We start from the raw sequence: 19,286 nt of genomic DNA, 5'->3' as shown, positions 1-19,286 counted from the left end.
GATCTCACGGGAACCGGTGTATCCACTGTGCCAAGGCTGTTGCCTTCAGCATATTTAGACATATTTAAATTGATTTAGATTAAATAAGATATTGACCATTTAGATTTTGATAACTTAGAACTATAGTTGAGAATATCAACGAGTTTTCAATATGTGACAAGATAACGCATGAAGTTTGTTTCCTCGCCCATTCGTCTCGCTGTGAGGAATCTGATGACTCAAACGAAGTGCATTCGGTATTCAGTGTTTCTCTCCATGTACGTTCAGGCATCTCCACGGCTGCGTATTCGAAAGCACTACGAAGTGGAGTCACTTCAGGTGTTCTCGGTCTGTAAGCCTGCTTTAGTGCACCTGATAATTTATTAAACCTCACAGGAGAGGTCTACTGATGTGAGGCCAGTTGATTGCAGCGGCCACCGGATTCAACGATCTGGAAACCCCTCATCCAGAAATCGATCAACATTTAGGGACCAATGAGGACTCACTGGAGAATCAAATCATTTCCAGAAAGTCATTGCTTGCGTCACTCTTGGCTATGACATCTAGTGCTAGCAGTTCGCACTGAGGTTTTTCGCTCAGCTTTAGTGTCTGAAGCAGCATCGCCTTGTAGCCTTTTCTACCAGAAGTTGTATGCTTTTTATCGGAGAATTTTCAGCTCCCTAGCCGTCATACACACTGATTTAGTCAGACTCCCAGCAAACGACTACTAGATATCAGCTATGACGCCACTATGAGCAGCAGCCACGAGCTGGCTTTGTGTGCTGCGGGAAAGAGCTGCTCAGACCTGCGGTGGTTATTGCCTCTGTGCCCACATTACTTGCCCAAGTCTGTTTGAAAAACATCGAGTGAATCATGTGTACACACACACACACGAACTAAAAGGCTGAAGTAAACGATCCTATTCATTTGAGAGTCGGTGAATAATAATTTCCTGACGTTATGAGTATATATAGGGTATTACCAGCATAAGTGCAGATACTCGTATTTATGACTGAGGATAGTCTACTGAACAACGTTGCATCAGACTAATAATTATAACTATTATGAGTAGTATGTTTTTAGGTTGGTTGGTACCTCCAAGTATGCGTGGCACAAGGGAACTATAATATTTATTTTCCCCTGGGCAGCAGATTAGGTGTTGCAAGCTGTAGTGCAACTGTGACTAGAGACTTTCTGTTCGGTTTCCAGGCTGAAAGATGTAGGCACTTATACCGAAGAACTGAAACATTTTGAAAGACTTTCCTGGCCTCTTACAGATATGCTTTTATGTATATGGAGTGAGGCGACGAATGAAAATTTGTGCGAAGTCCGGGTATCGGACCTGGGTCACCTGCTTACTAGTCAGGTAAACTGTTCAGTAAGCCACGTTAGCACAATGGTTTGCATAAGTGCACAGACGCCCCTGGAATGCCTCGCTCATCGGTCCGAATTCTCAGTGCTGCCTCAGTTTAGTTTGGATTCCCCAAACATAAAACAATATGCAAGTCTTAAGGAGCTGTGATGTAAAATTTACCGTATGTTTCATGTCTAACACGAGCACTGTGTCTTGCACAGTGTGGGTTCTAGTGGTGGGAAGGCACGCTCTGTTTGCTGCATACGCTGGACCCTGATTGTTGGATTGTAGCAGGTGACGTATCAGTCTTATCTGAACGAAGACGATTTTCGAGCTACCTCGAAAAGAAGTGAAGGAAAAATCGATGTTTCAGTTGACACCTTTGACTAGATATTAAAAGAAGCTGCTAAATCAACTGTTCAGAATGCAATTCGATCGAAGCTGCATACACTTACCACTATGAAGCAAAGTCAGTTCACATTATCAGCAAAAGATGATAAATGGTTCATACTCAACGATAATAGCAACATTGTAGTGTGGGGATGGTAGCGTGTATGAGCCTCAAAAGGCAGACAACGGACACCAATTCATACCTTGTAAATTCATTGGATACATAGAATGAACTACAAGAGTAAGATGGCGAGGCATGTGTCACAGACGTATCTGCTGTTGTAAAATTTTTGGGGTCCAGAAATCAAACCAGAGGAAAAATATGGTGGAAGAGGGATCAGAGATTGAACTGTGATTGTAATACGTTTGGGTGTCAGAGAGCAAAGTGCGACAGCAAGATGTAACAGGTGTGCATGTGTGCACATGTGTGTGTGTATGTGTGTGTGTATGTGTGTGTGTGTGTGTGTGTGTGTGTGTGCGTGTGTGTCCATGTGTGCTAATGAAGCAGTGTGGGTTCTGCGAATGTCGACAAAGTTTTCCACGGCCCTCATCACCTCAGAACTCCTACCCCACATGCAGGCATGACAAAGGCCAAAGGTCAACTTCCATTCAAAGTCTCTATTGCGTTCCTGCTGAGAAACATCCAATTTTTTTTTTACATTGAAAAAGGAGTAATTTCTGTAAACCACTTCTTTTTAAGTGGTTCCAAGACAAAAACACTAAAGTAGTTCTGATTAGACTATTAAGGCAGTGGCTAAGGAATGGTGAACCTTACCACTAGGGACTCCGGAAGGAGATTGTAAATCTTGAAGATGGTGCTGTGCGGCTCGGTGTAGAAGACGGAGGGCGTCCAGAGCAGTGCGCCTCTGAGCACGTGGTGTGCACGTGGCCGGCGCTGCAGCCACGTGTAGAGCGCGCCCCCTCCTGAGCTGTGGCCCAGGTAGAAGGGCCGCGCGTCGCCCGTGACGCGCTGCGTCAGCCCTACCAGCGCCTCCAGGTCGTACTCGCCCATGTCGTCCAGGCTGCGCGGCAGAGGCAGGCAGAGGGCGACAACAGGTGGTCAATAGTCGGCACCGTACACGTTTGCTGCGCATGCTGCCGCATTGTCTCTAACTAGCTTTTTGCCTACTGCTTCAGCCGTGTATGCGTACGTCATATGTATTGTATACACCACCTCGTCTCCCTCTCGCTCTCCATCTCCTCCTCCCCCCCCTCTCTGCCAATCTCCTCCCCTGCTTTCTTCCTCGCATCTCCACTCTTCATCTCCTCCTCCCCTCTCTCCCTGTCCATGTCTATCCACTTTCTCCGTCATCTCATTCTTCCCCTCTCTCTTCTATCTCTCCCCATTTTAGCCCCCACCCTCTCCCCTATGGATCGTCGTTCTTACCCCCACAGTACTCCTTTCCACACAGTAAGTGTTATGTGCCTCATGTACCCAAAGTTTACTTGAAATCGATCCAATGGCTTAGGAGCACAAGTCGAACGTACGTACATGGTGTCTGCTTCACATGATGTATGAATCGTAATAAGTCGGCTGCAGTTTAGTTGCATGCTACATCATCCACACCGTTCAATGTCCATGACTGCACATCTTTGGCAATTAACAGTTGTACCTCTGTTACCCAATTGACCCAAGCCACTGTTTTGGTTCAAATGGCTCTGAGCACTATGGGACTTAACTTCTGAGGTCATGAGTCCCCTAGAACTTAGAACTACTTAAACCTAACTGCCCAGGGCAGGATTCGAACCTGCGACTGTAGCGGTCGCGCGATTCCAGACTGAAGCGCCTAGAACCGCTCGGCCACTCCGGCTGGCGCCAATGTTTTCTGCAAGTTGAAATAAAGAAACAGTGTGTTCCACAGCAGATCGGAGTGTCTTAGGGGTCACATTGAGAATACGTTCCCTCAGTTCAGCTAATTTTGCGATTGGAGCACTGAACACAACATCTTTGAGACAACCCCACAGCCATAAGCCACACGGATTAAGATCAGGTAATCTGGACGGCCAGACAGCAGGGAAATGACAGCTGATAATTATATCTTCTCTGAATGCCTCCGCAGCAGCCACTTCACTGGATGTGCACTGTGCGGACGAAACTTCCATGAAACCGTTCCAACCCACACGTCCACAGGGCTGAAGGGTTGGAACGACGTTGGAGCGAAAAAGACACTCCTAGCGCTTGCCGGTGACGATATGTGTAACAGGATCCACAGGACACGTCTGCTGAAAAAAACACGGCCCTACGGTAAATGAAGCCCTCAACCACCACCACAAAGTCACATTTGCCGAATGAAGTGGTACCGGTTAATGTGCAACGGATTTTCCGTTGCCGATTTTCTGTTATTCTGCGTACTGACATGTTCCTGGAAATGGTAATGGCATTCGTATGTGCAGAAAATGTTCTGTGGCCATTCACTGTCCAGCTGCACGCGAACCAGAAATTGGAGAGCAAACGTTTGTCTTGCTGGCTGGTCAGCAGGAAGCATGTCCTGAACATGGGTTGTTTTGTATGGACAGCAACGCAGGATGTTTCGTACGATTTTTTGCAACGAGCTCGCGGGTATCTCCAGTGTTGGGCAATTCCATGTGCAGCTCATATGTGCACACCATCGCTATACCCCTGTTTTTCAAATTTTAAAATAATTTTCTCTAGACGAATGTCTTTTTCCATACCCTTGAGTGGCTGGAACATCTGGAGGGCTACCGGCGCATAGTCACTCTTCATTTTTGTCCGCCCAGATAACTGAATGGTCAGCATGTCGGACTAGCGTCCTAAGCAGCCCGGGTTTGATTACCGGCTGGGTCGGGGATTTTCTCAGTTCAGGAACTGCGTGTTGTGTTGTCTTCATCATCATTTCATCCCCATCCGGCGGGCAGGTCGGCAAATGTGGCGTCGAATGTAATAAGACCTGCACCAAGGCGGCCGTTCTTGCTAAATACCTATACCAGCAGCGTGCCAGGTTTCACGGAGACAGTCATGTTTGGCGTCTAGCTCGCTCAATGAGGAACTGCCGTGTGCTGCGTGTCTCTTGGCATGCATGTTCTGAAGCTTACAGCGCCATATATGGGTCAAATTTTCGTTAAACTTTCTTGTTCCGTGGCGTTACCTCTGCATCAATAATATGCTGCTCAAATTTGACATTATTCTGCGCAGTGGTTCTCCTTCTACAGCTGAAACCATAAATTTAATTATGGAGACCCAATTTTATAATACACGTAGGTATAGAAAAAGTTTTATTCAATTTCGCTCTATTGGACATAACAAGATCCAAATTTATGGCGAAGCAAAATAAAAATTGTCTGTGTTGCTTGATGCATTCCACACATCGTGTGAGGGTGTTCTTAGTGAGAGTATTGTACAACAGTAGTGGTCAAGAACTCAATTGTAAAATGGGAAAAGTCTGAATTTGGTCACTGTGCCAGTGAAATCACACATTTGGTTTTAATACGCTGACTACACAACGAGTGTCGTCACTTCAGTAGCACAATGCTGAAATCCACATCAAGGTTGTGCTTTTTTAATTTTACATAAGGACTTTACAGATGGAAAAATTGCTCCCATATCTAATATGGCCGTGTGATATTATTGCCAAGGACACCATCACAAGTTGAATCCCCCGCACAATCTGCTGCAGCGTTTGATATTATTTTTACCATGAGGAAGCTTTGTAAGGTTCAAGAGGACGGAATTACACTCCTGGAAATGGAAAAAAGAACACATTGACACCGGTGTGTCAGACCCACCATACTTGCTCCGGACACTGCGAGAGGGCTGTACAAGCAATGATCACACGCACGGCACAGCGGACACACCAGGAACCGCGGAGTTGGCCGTCGAATGGCGCTAGCTGCGCAGCAGTTGTGCACCGCCGCCGTCAGTGTCAGCCAGTTTGCCGTGGCATACGGAGCTCCATCGCAGTCTTCAACACTGGTAGCATGCCGCGACAGCGTGGACGTGAACCGTATGTGCAGTTGACGGACTTTGAGCGAGGGCGTATAGTGGGCATGCGGGAGGCCGGGTGGACGTACCGCCGAATTGCTCAACACGTGGGGCGTGAGGTCTCCACAGTACATCGATGTTGTCGCCAGTGGTCGGCGGAAGGTGCACGTGCCCGTCGACCTGGGACCGGACCGCAGCGACGCACGGATGCACGCCAAGACCGTAGGATCGTACGCAGTGCCGTAGGGGACCGCACCGCCACTTCCCAGCAAATTAGGGACACTGTTGCTCCTGGGGTATCGGCGAGGACCATTCGCAACCGTCTCCTTGAAGCTGGGCTACGGTCCCGCACACCGTTAGGCCGTCTTCCGCTCACGCCCCAACATCGTGCAGCCCGCCTCCAGTGGTGTCGCGACAGGCGTGAATGGAGGGACGAATGGAGACGTGTCGTCTTCAGCGATGAGAGTCGCTTCTGCCTTGGTGCCAATGATGGTCGTATGCGTGTTTGGCGCCGTGCAGGTGAGCGCCACAATCAGGACTGCATACGACCGAGGCACACAGGGCCAACACCCGGCATCATGGTGTGGGGAGCGATCTCCTACACTGGCCGTACACCACTGGTGATCGTCGAGGGGACACTGCATAGTGCACGGTACATCCAAACCGTCATCGAACCCATCGTTCTACCATTCCTAGACCGGCAAGGGAACTTGCTGTTGCAACAGGACAATGCACGTCCGCATGTATCCCGTGCCACCCAACGTGCTCTAGAAGGTGTAAGTCAACTACCCTGGCCAGCAAGATCTCCGGATGTGTCCCCCATTGAGCATGTTTGGGACTGGATGAAGCGTCGTCTCACGCGGTCTGCACGTCCAGCACGAACGCTGGACCAACTGAGGCGCCAGGTGGAAATGGCATGGCAAGCCGTTCCACAGGACTACATCCAGCATCTCTACGATCGTCTCCATGGGAGAATAGCAGTCTGCATTGCTGCGAAAGGTGGATATACACTGTACTAGTGCCGACATTGTGCATGCTCTGTTGCCTGTGTCTATGTGCCTGTGGTTCTGTCAGTGTGATCATGTGATGTATCTGACCCTAGGAATGTGTCAATAAAGTTTCCCCTTCCTGGGACAATGAATTCACGGTGTTCTTATTTCAATTTCCAGGAGTGTATTTGATTGCTAAATTATGAGATAAAGTGTTTATTTAAAAAATAAAGTAACACCCTGCGCGCAAAAAAACTTCCTCCATGAACTTCGCAGCTGCTGTGGACCTGAATATACAGACTGAAATGCCAGTTCCGTCCCAGCCGGCCGAAGTGGCCGTGCGGTTAAAGGTGCTGCAGTCTGGAACCGCAAGACCGCTACGGTCGCAGGTTCGAATCCTGCCTCGGGCATGGATGTTTGTGATGTCCTTAGGTTAGTTAGGTTTAACTAGTTCTAAGTTCTAGGGGACTAATGACCTCAGCAGTTGAGTCCCATAGTGCTCAGAGCCATTTTTTGAAGTTCCGTCCCAGACTGCGAAAATGATAAACTCTTGCTGTCTAAATACTTTTGGGGTGGGATGATATAACGTTACTCTGCCCACTTCCTCAAACTGCAAAGTGTGACGCTGGATGTACCGATGAGGAGTGTCCATTCTATGTGTACGCCCTCTCAGTGAAGCGAGTGCAGAATGCAGCTACTTTCCCACATAATGGTAAAGGGAATTATTCTCATCAGAGGTTTATGTTATCTCAAGGGTTTGTTGGTGTTACTATTTACATTCGCGAAGTGCCAGATACTCTCCGTGTGTGTTCTAATCTGAAATTAGCGGTATACCCTCCTGGAAATATATCGTGCTTAGGAAAGTTATCCGTTCCTTCCAGACGAGAAAACGTCCTTTGTAAGGTAAGTATTGTTCAAAGTGTGTATTTTAAACCACATGATGGATACTCCGTTCAACATTACAGATGCAATGCGAGTATATTGCAGTAGCGTAGACAGATTGTGTAAAGCTGAAGGATATGCAGTGACGATTTATACTGAGTTGACAACAGTCATGGCGTACCTCCTAGTATCGTGTAGGAACTCTACATGCCTAGACTAGTACTGCAACCCAACGTGGCATGGATCCAACAACTCGTTGCAGAAATATTGAACCATGCTGCCTCTATAGCCGTTCATAATTATGAAAGTATTGCCGGTGCAGGATTTTATGCACGAACTGACCTCTCAGTTACGTTCCATAAATCGTCGATGGGCTTCATGTCGGGCTATCTGAGTGGCAAAATCATTCACTCGAACTGCACAGAATGTTCTTCAGGCCAATCGCAAACAGTTGTGGCCTGGTGACGTCATCCATTAACATCCACAGAAATTCCGTCGTTGTTTGGCTGCAAATGGTCTCCCAGCAGTCGAACATATCCATTTCTATTCAATTCGGATGGACCAGAGTGCCAAGTCCAATCGATACGAGTAATGCACATCATTATGGAGGCAGCACCAGTTTGCACAGCGCCTTGCTGACGAATTGGGCCAATAGTGTCGTTGGGTCTCGAACGCTACCATCAGCTATCGCAGACTGAAACCAGGACTCATATGATCAAGCCACGGTTTTCCAGTCGTCTAGGAAGCTACCGATATGGTGACGAGCCCAGAAGAGGCTTTGCAGGCGTTATCCTGCTGCTAGCAAAGGCATTCGCGTCGGTCGTCCCCTGCCACAACACATAAGCGCCAGATTTCGCAACACTGTGTTAGCGGATACGTTCGTCGTACGTCCCACATTGATTTATTTCTATGCATTGCTGCTTGTTTGTTAGAAGTGACAACTCTACGCAAACGCCGCTGCTCTCGATCGTTAACTGATGGACGTCAGCCAAAGCATATATCCGTTGATAGCAGATTTCATTCGCTTAGGAACGGCATGGTGAGCTAAATGGGAGAGGTCTATTATCATGTGGAAAGAGACTATTGATACGCCCGCTAAACCCGCTGGCCAAAACAGGTGATTAGGATTGTGGAAAGGGACAAATAAGGTTGGGGTCAGTTTCACCTTAAAATTGTTATTTATTGTAATTTAATAACACATTTACAACCAAAGCGGCACGTAGCCGAACTTTTACAACTACGAGTTTCAAACTCCAAATCTTTCATGGCTGCCGCGCGCGATTAGCCGAGCGGTCTAGGGCGCTGCAGTCATGGACTGTGCGGTTGGTCCCGGCGGAGGTTCGAGTCCTCCCTCGGGCACGGAGGTCTGTGTTTGTCCTTAGGATAATTTAGGTTAAGTAGTGTGTAAGCTTAGGGACTGATAACCTTAGCAGTCAAGTCCCATATGATTTCACACACATTTGAACATTGTTTTTTAACATTTTTTTTTGTTTCATGGTGGCTGAAGGCCTCCAAACAAGAAATCTTAAAAATCAACAAGGTAAATTTCAAGTGTCTGAAGACATGCAATTACAATTACAAATAATACAGCTACACTGAAAGACTCAAGGCAAGAGTGGACAGACAAACATAAACAAGATGCAATACAAGCGGCTGAAGGCCCACAGTAAAATTTTCAAGATTTTAAAATAAATTACCATAACTTTTCAAAGGCAGAAGGCCGCAATGTTTAAGCTTGAATGGTAATTTTAAGAATAAGTTTCCAAGGCTGAAGACCAACAATTAATTTTCCAAAATTTAAAAAAATTTGTAACCTTAACGCTTAAGTTTTAAGTAACTGAAACCAGACTAAAAGAAAAGACAACACAACGGCAATAACCTTTCAGCAAATATCCACTTGCCGGAATTCAAACTTACTTACATAAAACACAGTAAAACCAAGAATTTTTTTATCATTGGCTATGATAGTTTATAAAAAGACAATTAAACACCGGTGAGAAAGACAGTAAAGACAACAACACTCAGAAGCCTGCAGGGGGTCGGTCTGCCCTCGTTCACTTAGAAAGGTAGGAGACGAGGTACTGGCAGAAGTGAAGCTGTGAAGACGGGGCGTGAGTCGTACTTGGGTAGCTCAGTTGGTAGAGCACTTGCCCGCGAAAGGCAAAGGTCCCGAGTTCGAGTCTCGGTCCGGCACACAGTTTTAATCTGCCAGGAAGTTTCAATCCTAATATCGTTTGCTTCTTCTAAATCGTCTGTTTAACTAAAACGGTAAGAATCTCGGCCTAGTAAAAAAGCTTCCGATTGAGGAAGGAAGTAGCTAAATATTAACATCTTCACAGTAAAGTGCAGCCTATCCCTCATTACACTAACGTGCCATTGCATCTAGATCCTTCTATTCTCAGATGCCAGTGTGGAACGCAGTATTATGCATTTGTTCGTCAAGCCGAGGTTTGTATTTGTACTTATTATGAATATGACTGTCACTCTCATATTGGACATGAGTTTACCTCGCATCACTATAAAAACGCATACGCACATTAAAAGCGTAGTGTGGATGCCTTTCATATCTAAGTGTCATGCTGAGGAAAGGGAGATCGTTTCTGAGTTGTTTCTCACGGTCTACGGAAACAAGGAGAGGAATTGCAAATGTAAATATAAGAGTGATTTGTCAGACCCCTCTCATACCTTTTTTACTTTTCGAAACTGTTGATTTGCTTGTGCCACTTGCTAAATATTTGCGAATATGATCAACGTCTCGGTAAGATGTTCAATAAATGGTAGTCTGGGTCCGCGCTCTTCACGTCCCCTCTAATCCAACTACTGTGAAAATCCAATCTGACAACATACGACGCAGAGGTAGATTAATAAAAAGGGCTTGGGAAGGCACTGGCGTGTGTCTCACTACTTGCATTTTGACAAATATGTCCCCTGGTGTGATGGAAAGTCGGTTATGTTTCGTTTCTACCAGAAATTTCTGTGTGAACAGAGCAAAAAGAACTACAGTCACCCACGTAATTACTTCCTTATAATATAACCTAGATGGACAATTTGATGATGGTATTAACGCTCAAGGAACAAACAAGTCAGATATTATTCAAATAATAATATTTCGTTCGTCAGTGGTAATGTTCGGATGACCGAGTTTCACACGGAATATGCGGCGAATGTCTTATTGAGTCTCACGAGACGAAAGGAGAGAAGTCACGTGGAGAATTTTCCCACCTCTGATACCCGGAACGAATGAGGGCGAGACTTGGCTGACTGACAGGGATTTTGGCAGAATTATTTTTGCTGAGACGCCAGAGTCAGACAAACGTAAAAGTACAGAGAATATTCTGTTTCAGAGAGCCGTAGAGAGAACTTTCGCTTTCAGAGAGCGGTAGAGAGCAGGTTTGGGAGGACGACGGTTCAATCCCGCGTCCGGCCAGCCTGATTTAGGTTTTCCGTGATTTCCCTAAATCGCTCCAGGAAAATTCCAGGATGGTTCCTTTGAAAGGGCACGGCCGACTTCCTTCCTCGTCCTTCCCTAATTCGATGAGACCGATGACCTCGCTCTTTAGTATCTTCCCCCAAACAATCCAATCCAATCCAGAGCAGGTTCAGTTCCGGAGCTTCTGTGAAGAACAGCCGCTTCCTGGTTCTGCGATCGACAGAGAGCAATGGGTGATAGTTCGCGATATGCCGCGGCAGCCTGTACGGCCAGTGTTCACGCTGCAGCGTTAGGATTTAATCGACATCGGCACCGTTTGAAGTTTTGGAACCTTGCGAAGAAATTAAAGTCGTTCCAGAGCTTAAGTCATGATTCATATTTTTTTATTTGTTCTTTCACAATTCGGGACTCAACGATTGTTACAGTGAATCTTGAGTTACCACCACTCGCTCGTTAACCCGCCCGGTGCTTGTATTAATTCTGGTGGATGTTAGACCCCCCCTCCCCCCCCCCCGTCAGTACCGTAGGTAACGCAATTACTTCTGCCACGGCATTGAAAGCCGATTAAGTCGTGATCTCTTTTACGCTGTGTTTCCTAGTTGCTTGGGGCTCACTATATGTGCATTACTTATAACTGAGTTTATTTTGAACGAAGACGTTCGCCGTGTTTAGCTTTTCCCTTGTATTTAGATATTCTTAAAATAAATGTGTAGTAATCAAATTTTCCTAGATATCATTTCGGTAGATAATTAACTCCATGTCACTTGAAAATAAATTAGCCAAGGCCATCAGCTATACATATATGTGTGTGGGACACAGTTTCTAGTGACAATTCCATTGGACAAATCTTTTAAATGACACTACCGGCCAAAGGATTATTTCCTTTACCATGTATTGATCATGCATCAGCTGATTTGACCAGGATCGAACCTGAATGGTCACGAGCCGAGGAGAGGCGCTGTGGGCGGTGTCGTGCTGTTGGCAAAGGCAGTCGCGTCAGCCGCCTGATGCCACAGCCCATTAACGTCGAATTTCGCCGCACTCTCATAACGGATACGTTCGTCGTTTGTCCTATATCGATTTCTGCGGTTATTCCACGCACTGTTGTTTGCCACTTAGCACTGAGAACTCTACGCAAACGCTGCTGCCTCGGTCATTAAGTGATGGGCATCGGCCACTGCTTTGTTCGTGGTGAGAGACAATGCCTGAAATTTGGTGTTCTCGACACAGTCTGCACACTTTGGATCTCGGAATATTGAATTCCCTTGCGATATCCGAAATGGAATGTCCCACGCGTCTAGCTCATTCCGTGTTCAAAGTATTAATTCCCGTCGTGCACCCATAATGATGTTGGAAACCGTTTCAGACGAGCAAAAATGACAGATCCGCCAATGCACTGTCCTCTTCTACGGTGTGTACGCGATACCAGCGCTACCTGTATGTGTGCGTTCTGCTATCCCACGACTTGTCACCTCAGTGCACAGTGGACTTGGAGTAGGAGCGCGCTGCATGATGTGTGCCCGTTATTTTTGATATGATATGCTTCAACTAACATTTAAGTTTCAATCACTATCTGCTTATCGTTCTCTAAATCAGTAGTGACCTGTCCCTTTCTTTAAATAAATAAGCAAATCGTCAGTGTTCAGGGTGATCCAGAAGCGACGCACCCATGCTGGCAGATGACGCGGAGCAACATTATGGCATTAGTGGTGTATCGCGCCAGCTACATGATGCCGAAGTGGAGCTGTGTTGTGGTGTCAGTGGTGTATCGCAGTTCAGTCCCTGCAGAAGGCAACTGGGCACGCCCACCACGCTGCCCGCGCGTGAGTCGCCGTGTGACAGTCTAAAGATGCTTCCGGACCGCTGCCATTGCAGCCTGCTGCCACTGGTTTCGCGGTCTCTTCGTGTGGAGCTACCATTCACTGTAAGCGGCTGTCAAACTATTCTAGTAGCAGTATATGTGGATACTGTAACAACTCTACTAGATAAAGAACACCTATGTACATCATTTAATCATCAAATTGTTAGATTAAAAAACTCGGGAAGATGATCAGCAGAGGAACCCACTATTTTTGGTGACATCATATTTCACTGATAACAGGCAATCATATGCAAATATAATCACAAGGTGGTTTGATTATTCAACCAAGACAGTTACACATAACAGCAGTGCGACTTACACACACATAAAATAAAGTTTTTGCATCACCTCAGTTCCGAGAGTTCCGGAACCTGTACAGAAAATTGGAACAGAGATCAACATGCTGATGAAAACCACACTTTGCATGTTATACCATCATGCAGCGAGACCTTGAGAGGTGGTAGTCCACATTGCTGTATACACCGGTACCTCTAATACCCAGTAGCACGTCCTCTTTCATTGGTGCATGCCTGTATTCGTCGTAGCATACTACCCACAGGTTCATCAAGCCACTGTTGATCCAGATTGTCCCTCTCTTCAACGGTCGTTTGGCGTAGATCCCTCAGAGTGGTTGGTGGGTCACGTCGTCCACAAACCGCCCTTTACAATCTATCCCAGGCATGTCCGATAGGGTTCATGTCTGAAAAACATGCTGGCCACTCTACTCGAGCAATGCCGTTATCCTGAAGCAAGTCATTCACAAGATGTGCACGACGGGGGCGCGAATTGTCGTCCGTGAAGACGAATGCCTCGCCAATATGCTGCCAATATGATTGCACTATCGGTCGGAGGATGGCATCCACTTATCGTACAGCCGTTACGGCGTCTTCCATGACCACCAGCAACGTACGTCGGCCGTACATACTGCCACCCCAAAACAGCAGGGAGCCTCCTCCTTGCTGCACTCGCTGGACAGTGTGTCTAAGGCGTTCAGCCTGACCGGGTTGCCTCCAAAGACGATTGTCTGGTTGAAGGCATATGCGACACTCACCACTGAAGAGAACGCGATGTCAATCCTGAGCAGTCCATTCGGCATGTTGTTGGGCCCATCCGTACCGCGCTGCATGGTGTTGTGGTTGCATAGATGGACCTCGCCATGGACGTCGGGAGTGATGTTGCGCATCATGCAGCTTATTGCCCACAGTTTGAGTCGAAACACGACGTCCTGTGGGTGCACCAAAACCATTATCCAACATGGTGGCGTTGCTGTCAGGGTTCCTCCGAGCCATAATCCATGGGTAGCGGTCATCCACTGCAGTAGTAGCCCTTGGGCGACCTGAGCGAGTCATGTCATCGACAGTTCCTGTCTCTCTGCATCTCCTCCATGTCCGAACAACATCGGGCTGACGACGCCTGGACACTTCCCTTGTTGAGAGCGCTTCCTGTCACAAAGTAATTATGCGAACGATCGCGAACCGCAGTATTGACCGCCTAGGCGTGGTTGAAATACGGACAAAGCGAGCCGTGTACCTCCTTCCTGTTGGAATGACCGGCACTGATCGGCTGTCGGACCCCCTCCGTCCAATAGACGCTGCTCATGCATGGCTGTTTACATCTTTGGGCGGGTTTAGTGGCATCTATGAACAGTCAACTTTGTCTGTGATACAGTCAACGTCTAGCTTCAGGAACTCTCGGTACCGGGGTGATGCAAAACTTTTTTATGCGTGTAGTAAGATACTGTAGTAAATGCCAGGCACTATTTTTATTACGAGGGTTATTGGTACAGTAAGGTCCGAATCGCCGTAGCTACCCATTGTGCATGTACAACGATTTATGACGGGCCTTTCTCGTCAATGTACCCCACTTGCTTTGGTATTGCCACCGTGTGTCAGAGTGCATAAGGGGGTGAGAGCTTTGAAGGACTGACCTGAAAATTTCCGTGGTGATCCGTGACCAGACCTTGTAAGAATTTTGAGAGAACAGTGTAACGGGGGACGAGACATGGGTTCCTCCCACGGCACCAGAGTCTTAACGTCAGTCAATGGAATGGCGTCACAGGACATCACCATTCAAAGTCAAGACCAAGTAGACAATCTCAACACGCAGTGTTATGCCAGTCGTGTATTGGGATAGACATGGAGTCCTATTAGTCGAGTTTACTCAGCAAGGGACGACAATAACCGCAGCCGCTTACTGCGCTATCCTGACCAAACTTCGACGTGCCGTACAGGATAAGCGACGTGAGTTTTGTTGCTGCACAACAATGCCAGACCCAATTGCGCAATTCACTCCCAAAGCCTGATCATATATTTTGGAGGGGACCAGACTGTCTACCCACCGTAGGTCCAGACTTGATGCTGACCGATTTTAGCTTGTTCTGCTATCTAAAGGAGTTTTTCGGCGGCAATCGCTTCGCAGCACATGACGAGGTGAACGGAGCACTTGAAAGACCGGGTATCCTCACAGGCAGCAGACGTCTATAACTTAGGGCTGTGACAGCTTGTAGAACGTAAAGACAAATATTGAAACAAATTTGGGAACTATGTATAAAAATAGAGAACCATAAGGCAGTGTTTTCAAAAATCTGTGATGGCTTCTGTTTGATAAGTAACCGGACCTTACTTTTCGAATAAGCCTCGTATGTACTCTTTCTGATCAGAAAAAGTATCGAGACACCACCGTTTAATGCGGAACTGACCGCCAGATGTCACGACAGGCGGACCCGCTAGTAAAGGAGGAGACCACTGGTACTGTATTGTCGGTGGGGAAGCAGCGACGGCAGAATGGAACGGCTAGGAGAGCTCGGTGACTTAGGACGTTCACCAGTCACCGGATGTCACGTTAGTAACAAATCCATCAGGGACGTTTCAAGCTTTCCAAAACTGCGTAAGTTGACTGCTGGTGCTGAAACTGCGAAATGGAGACGCGAAGGAACGACCATAGCTAAATAAAAACCATACATACCTATTATACTGACGGACAGTTACTGTTAAGAATTGTGGAGACTGGTTATAAAAGGTCGCATGAAATCTGTGGAGCAGAAAACCCAAAGAGATTCTGGTCACACATAAAGCACACCAGCGGCAAGACGCAATCAATACCTTCACTGCGCGATAACAACGGTGAATTCATTGATGACAGTGCCACTAAAGCAGAGTTATTAAACACGGTTTTCCGAAACTCCTTCACCAAAGAAGACGAAGTAAATATTCCTGAATTCCAGTCAAGAACAACTGCCAAGATGAGAAACATAGAAGTAGATATCCTCGGTGTAACAAAGCAGCTTAAATCACTTAATAAAGGCAAGGCCTCCGGTCCAGATTGTATACCAGTGAGGTTCCTCTCAGAGTATGCTGATAAAATAGCTCCATATTTCGCAGTTATATACAACCACTCGCTCACAGGAAGATCCGTACCTAAAGACTGGAAAATTGCTCAAGTCACACCAATACCCAAAAAAGGAAGTAGAAATAATCCACTGAATTACAGGCCTATATCACTAACGTCGATTTTCAGCAGGGTTTTGGAACATATACTGTATTCGAACATCATGAAGTACCTCGAAGAAAATGATTTATTGACACATAGTCGGCACGGATTCAGAAAATATCGTTCTTGTGAAACACAACTAGCTCTTTATACTCATGAAGTAATAAGTGCTGTCGAGAGGGCATGTCAAATTGATTCCATATTTTTAGATTCCCAGAAGGTTTTCGACACCGTTCCTCACAACCGTCTTCTAACCAAACTGCGTGCCTACGGAGTATCGCCTCAGTTGTGCGACTCGATTCGTGATATCCTGCCAGAAAGGTCACAGTTCGTATTAATAGAAGGAAAGTTATCGAGTAAAACAGAAGTAATATCCCTCGTTCCGCAAGGAAGTGTTATAGGCCCTCTATTGTTCCTAATCTACGTATATTAACAACACAGGAGACAATCTGAGTAACCGTCTTAGATTGTTTGCAGATGATGCTGTCATTTACCGTCTTATAAAGTCATCAGATGATCAAAACGCAAAAGATTTAGATATCTGTGTGGTGCGAAAAGTGGCAATTGGCCCTGAATAAGGAAAAGTGTGGAATTGTTCACATGAGTACTAAAAGAAATCGGCTAAATTTCGATTACGCGATAAGTCACACAAATCTGAAGGCTGTAAATTCAACTAAATACTTAGGGATTACAACCACAAATAACCTAAATTGGAACGATCACATAGATAATATTGTGAGCTGAGCAAACCAAAGACTGCGATTCATTGACAGAACACTTAGAAGGTGCAACAGGTCTACCAAACTGACTGCTCACACTACGCTTGTCCGCCCCATTCTGGAGTATTGCTGTGTGGTGTGGGATCCGCATCAAGTGGGACTGACGGATGACATCGAAAAAGTACAAAGAAGGTCAGCTTGTTCTGTATTATCACGAAATAGGGGAGATAGTGTCACAGACATGATACGTGAATTGGAGTGGCAATCATTAAAAGAAAGGCGTTTTTCGTTGCGACGGTATCTTCTCATGAAATTTCAATCACGTTTTCTCCTCCGATTGCGAAAACATTCTGTTGGCACCCACCTACATAGGGATAAATGATCATCACGATAACATAAGAGAAATCAGGGCCCGCACAGAAAAATGTAAGTGCTCATTTTTCCCGCGTGCCGTTCGAGAGTGGAACGGAACACTCCGCCAGGAACTTTATTGTGAATAGCAGAGTAATCACGTAGATGTAGATGTAGAAGTAGGACCACACGTGAGTTCCAAAGTGTTACCAGAGGCCCATCTAGCACAGTGAGTGTGTGTCGGGAGTTAGAAACAATGGGGTACAGTGGTCGTGCAGCTCCTCTCAAGCCACGTGCTTCTGCAAGTCAGTGATAGCAGACGCTCGAGACGGCGCCAAGCGCGACGCCGCTGAACTCTGGATCACTGGAAACGAGGGATCTGGAAGGGTGAATGATGCGATAACCTATGATAATCCAATGTGTGCATTTGGGGACGTTACTTACTGTGATGTTTGGTGCTAAAAGTGAAGTATGGAGTAAGTACTGTTATGATACGGGGGGTTCCACGTGGTTAGAGTGCGGTCTCCCTATAGTACTTAAGGAAACGCTAAATCCAAAAGGACACGAACACATTTTACAGCACCGTGTCCTGCACACAGTGTGACAAATCACTTTATCATAAAGTAGCATCTTTGGGGCAGTGGTTTGTGGACAATAATCTTCCTTGAAATGGACTCGCCTCCCCAGAGTCCCAACGGCACACTGTTGTAATGAGTCAGAACGTCGACTTCGCTCTCAGACCCCAGCGTCAGCGTTGGATGTAACTGCCTACACTGGTTTCCAGCTCTCGAGGAACAGGCTACTGGACCACAGCTAAGTTTACTGCAGTTACCATTTATAATGTAACTAATGTTTCTCAATCACACAATGAGATAAAAAAGAAAACAATAACTGTAATAGTTACATCAGGATCGCTTTCTTGAGGATCAGTAATTGTGAAGACCCTGGCTGGAAGGCGTTACTGCTTGCCGTTATCGTGGAGTGTACGTCAGTGAACTGACCTCACATTCACTGCACCGGTCGGCATCATTTCTGGCGACAGGTGTGAAGGCAGTGAGTGTTGCGGATGTGGCCACTGTCTGGGCTGTATCGGGCTTCCAGCAAATGGCGATCAGTCCAGCAGACATCCGCTGCTCGTGCCCGCGAACTAAGTCTATCACGTCTTCTCTTCTAGCAGGCGATTGATCGGGAGAGGGTTAGCAGGGAAATTTCGTAAATGAGAGTACGACTGTCACCCTCCTTTCTGAAAAATTCCCTCTACAGCTAACAGCTACAGCTACAGCTACAGCTAACCGCATGGCTGGAATCTTCAGTTTATCCGTCAGATGATTTGGTTGCAACTTTCATTTCTGTTGCATAGGGCCATCATGTAACACACTAAAATAAACATATCACAAACAATACAAAGCAATTCTCTGTCATCCGCAGCGACGGACATTTTCTTTGATGTCTGCTGAAGTACAAGTCGGATGAGGCAGTAGCTTTGTTCTTTTCCTCAGGATCATGTGATGCGCGTTATTGCCGACATACAGGGCGACAACAAGCCTTGGGTTATATCCCTCGTGTATATATCTACACTAGCGTTCTAGGTGGCACCCACAGCATCATTGTCTCATGAGGCACTTCCCATATCTCGATACAGACATTTATCAAGATATATATAGATCCATCGCAATGCACGGTCATGTTTCTGTCTTGCTCAGACAGATATTTCTGCCGAGAGGGCATCACCGTTATTGACTGTCTTTATGATAATTTAATTACCTGTCACAGTTTAACAAAATAAATGGCTTTGGTCGATATCGGCCATCCTCAGGTCATAAAATACAAGCTGTGGTTCAGTCCCATCACTGTAAAAACTATGTTGACTGACAACTGAGAGTGACATTGAAATATGCCATT

The 19,286-nt window shown here is 46.4% G+C and overlaps 1 protein-coding gene across 5 annotated transcripts in view; it reads right to left on the bottom strand.

The window, feature by feature from the left end:
• Nucleotides 1-19,286, bottom strand: part of LOC124619223 (lipase 3-like) — a 225,450-nt gene that overhangs the window by 99,970 nt on the left and 106,194 nt on the right. For all 5 annotated transcript variants that reach the window (XM_047145448.1, XM_047145452.1, XM_047145451.1 and 2 more), the window contains exon 5: nt 2,499-2,745. In XM_047145448.1, coding sequence (XP_047001404.1) covers nt 2,499-2,745 — 247 coding nt within the window. The remainder of the gene's footprint in view (nt 1-2,498; nt 2,746-19,286) is intronic.

The sequence above is a fragment of the Schistocerca americana genome, chromosome 6, assembly GCF_021461395.2.
Source record: "Schistocerca americana isolate TAMUIC-IGC-003095 chromosome 6, iqSchAmer2.1, whole genome shotgun sequence".
NCBI lineage: Eukaryota > Metazoa > Arthropoda > Insecta > Orthoptera > Acrididae > Schistocerca > Schistocerca americana.
This window is presented reverse-complemented; position numbering and strand designations above follow the sequence as displayed.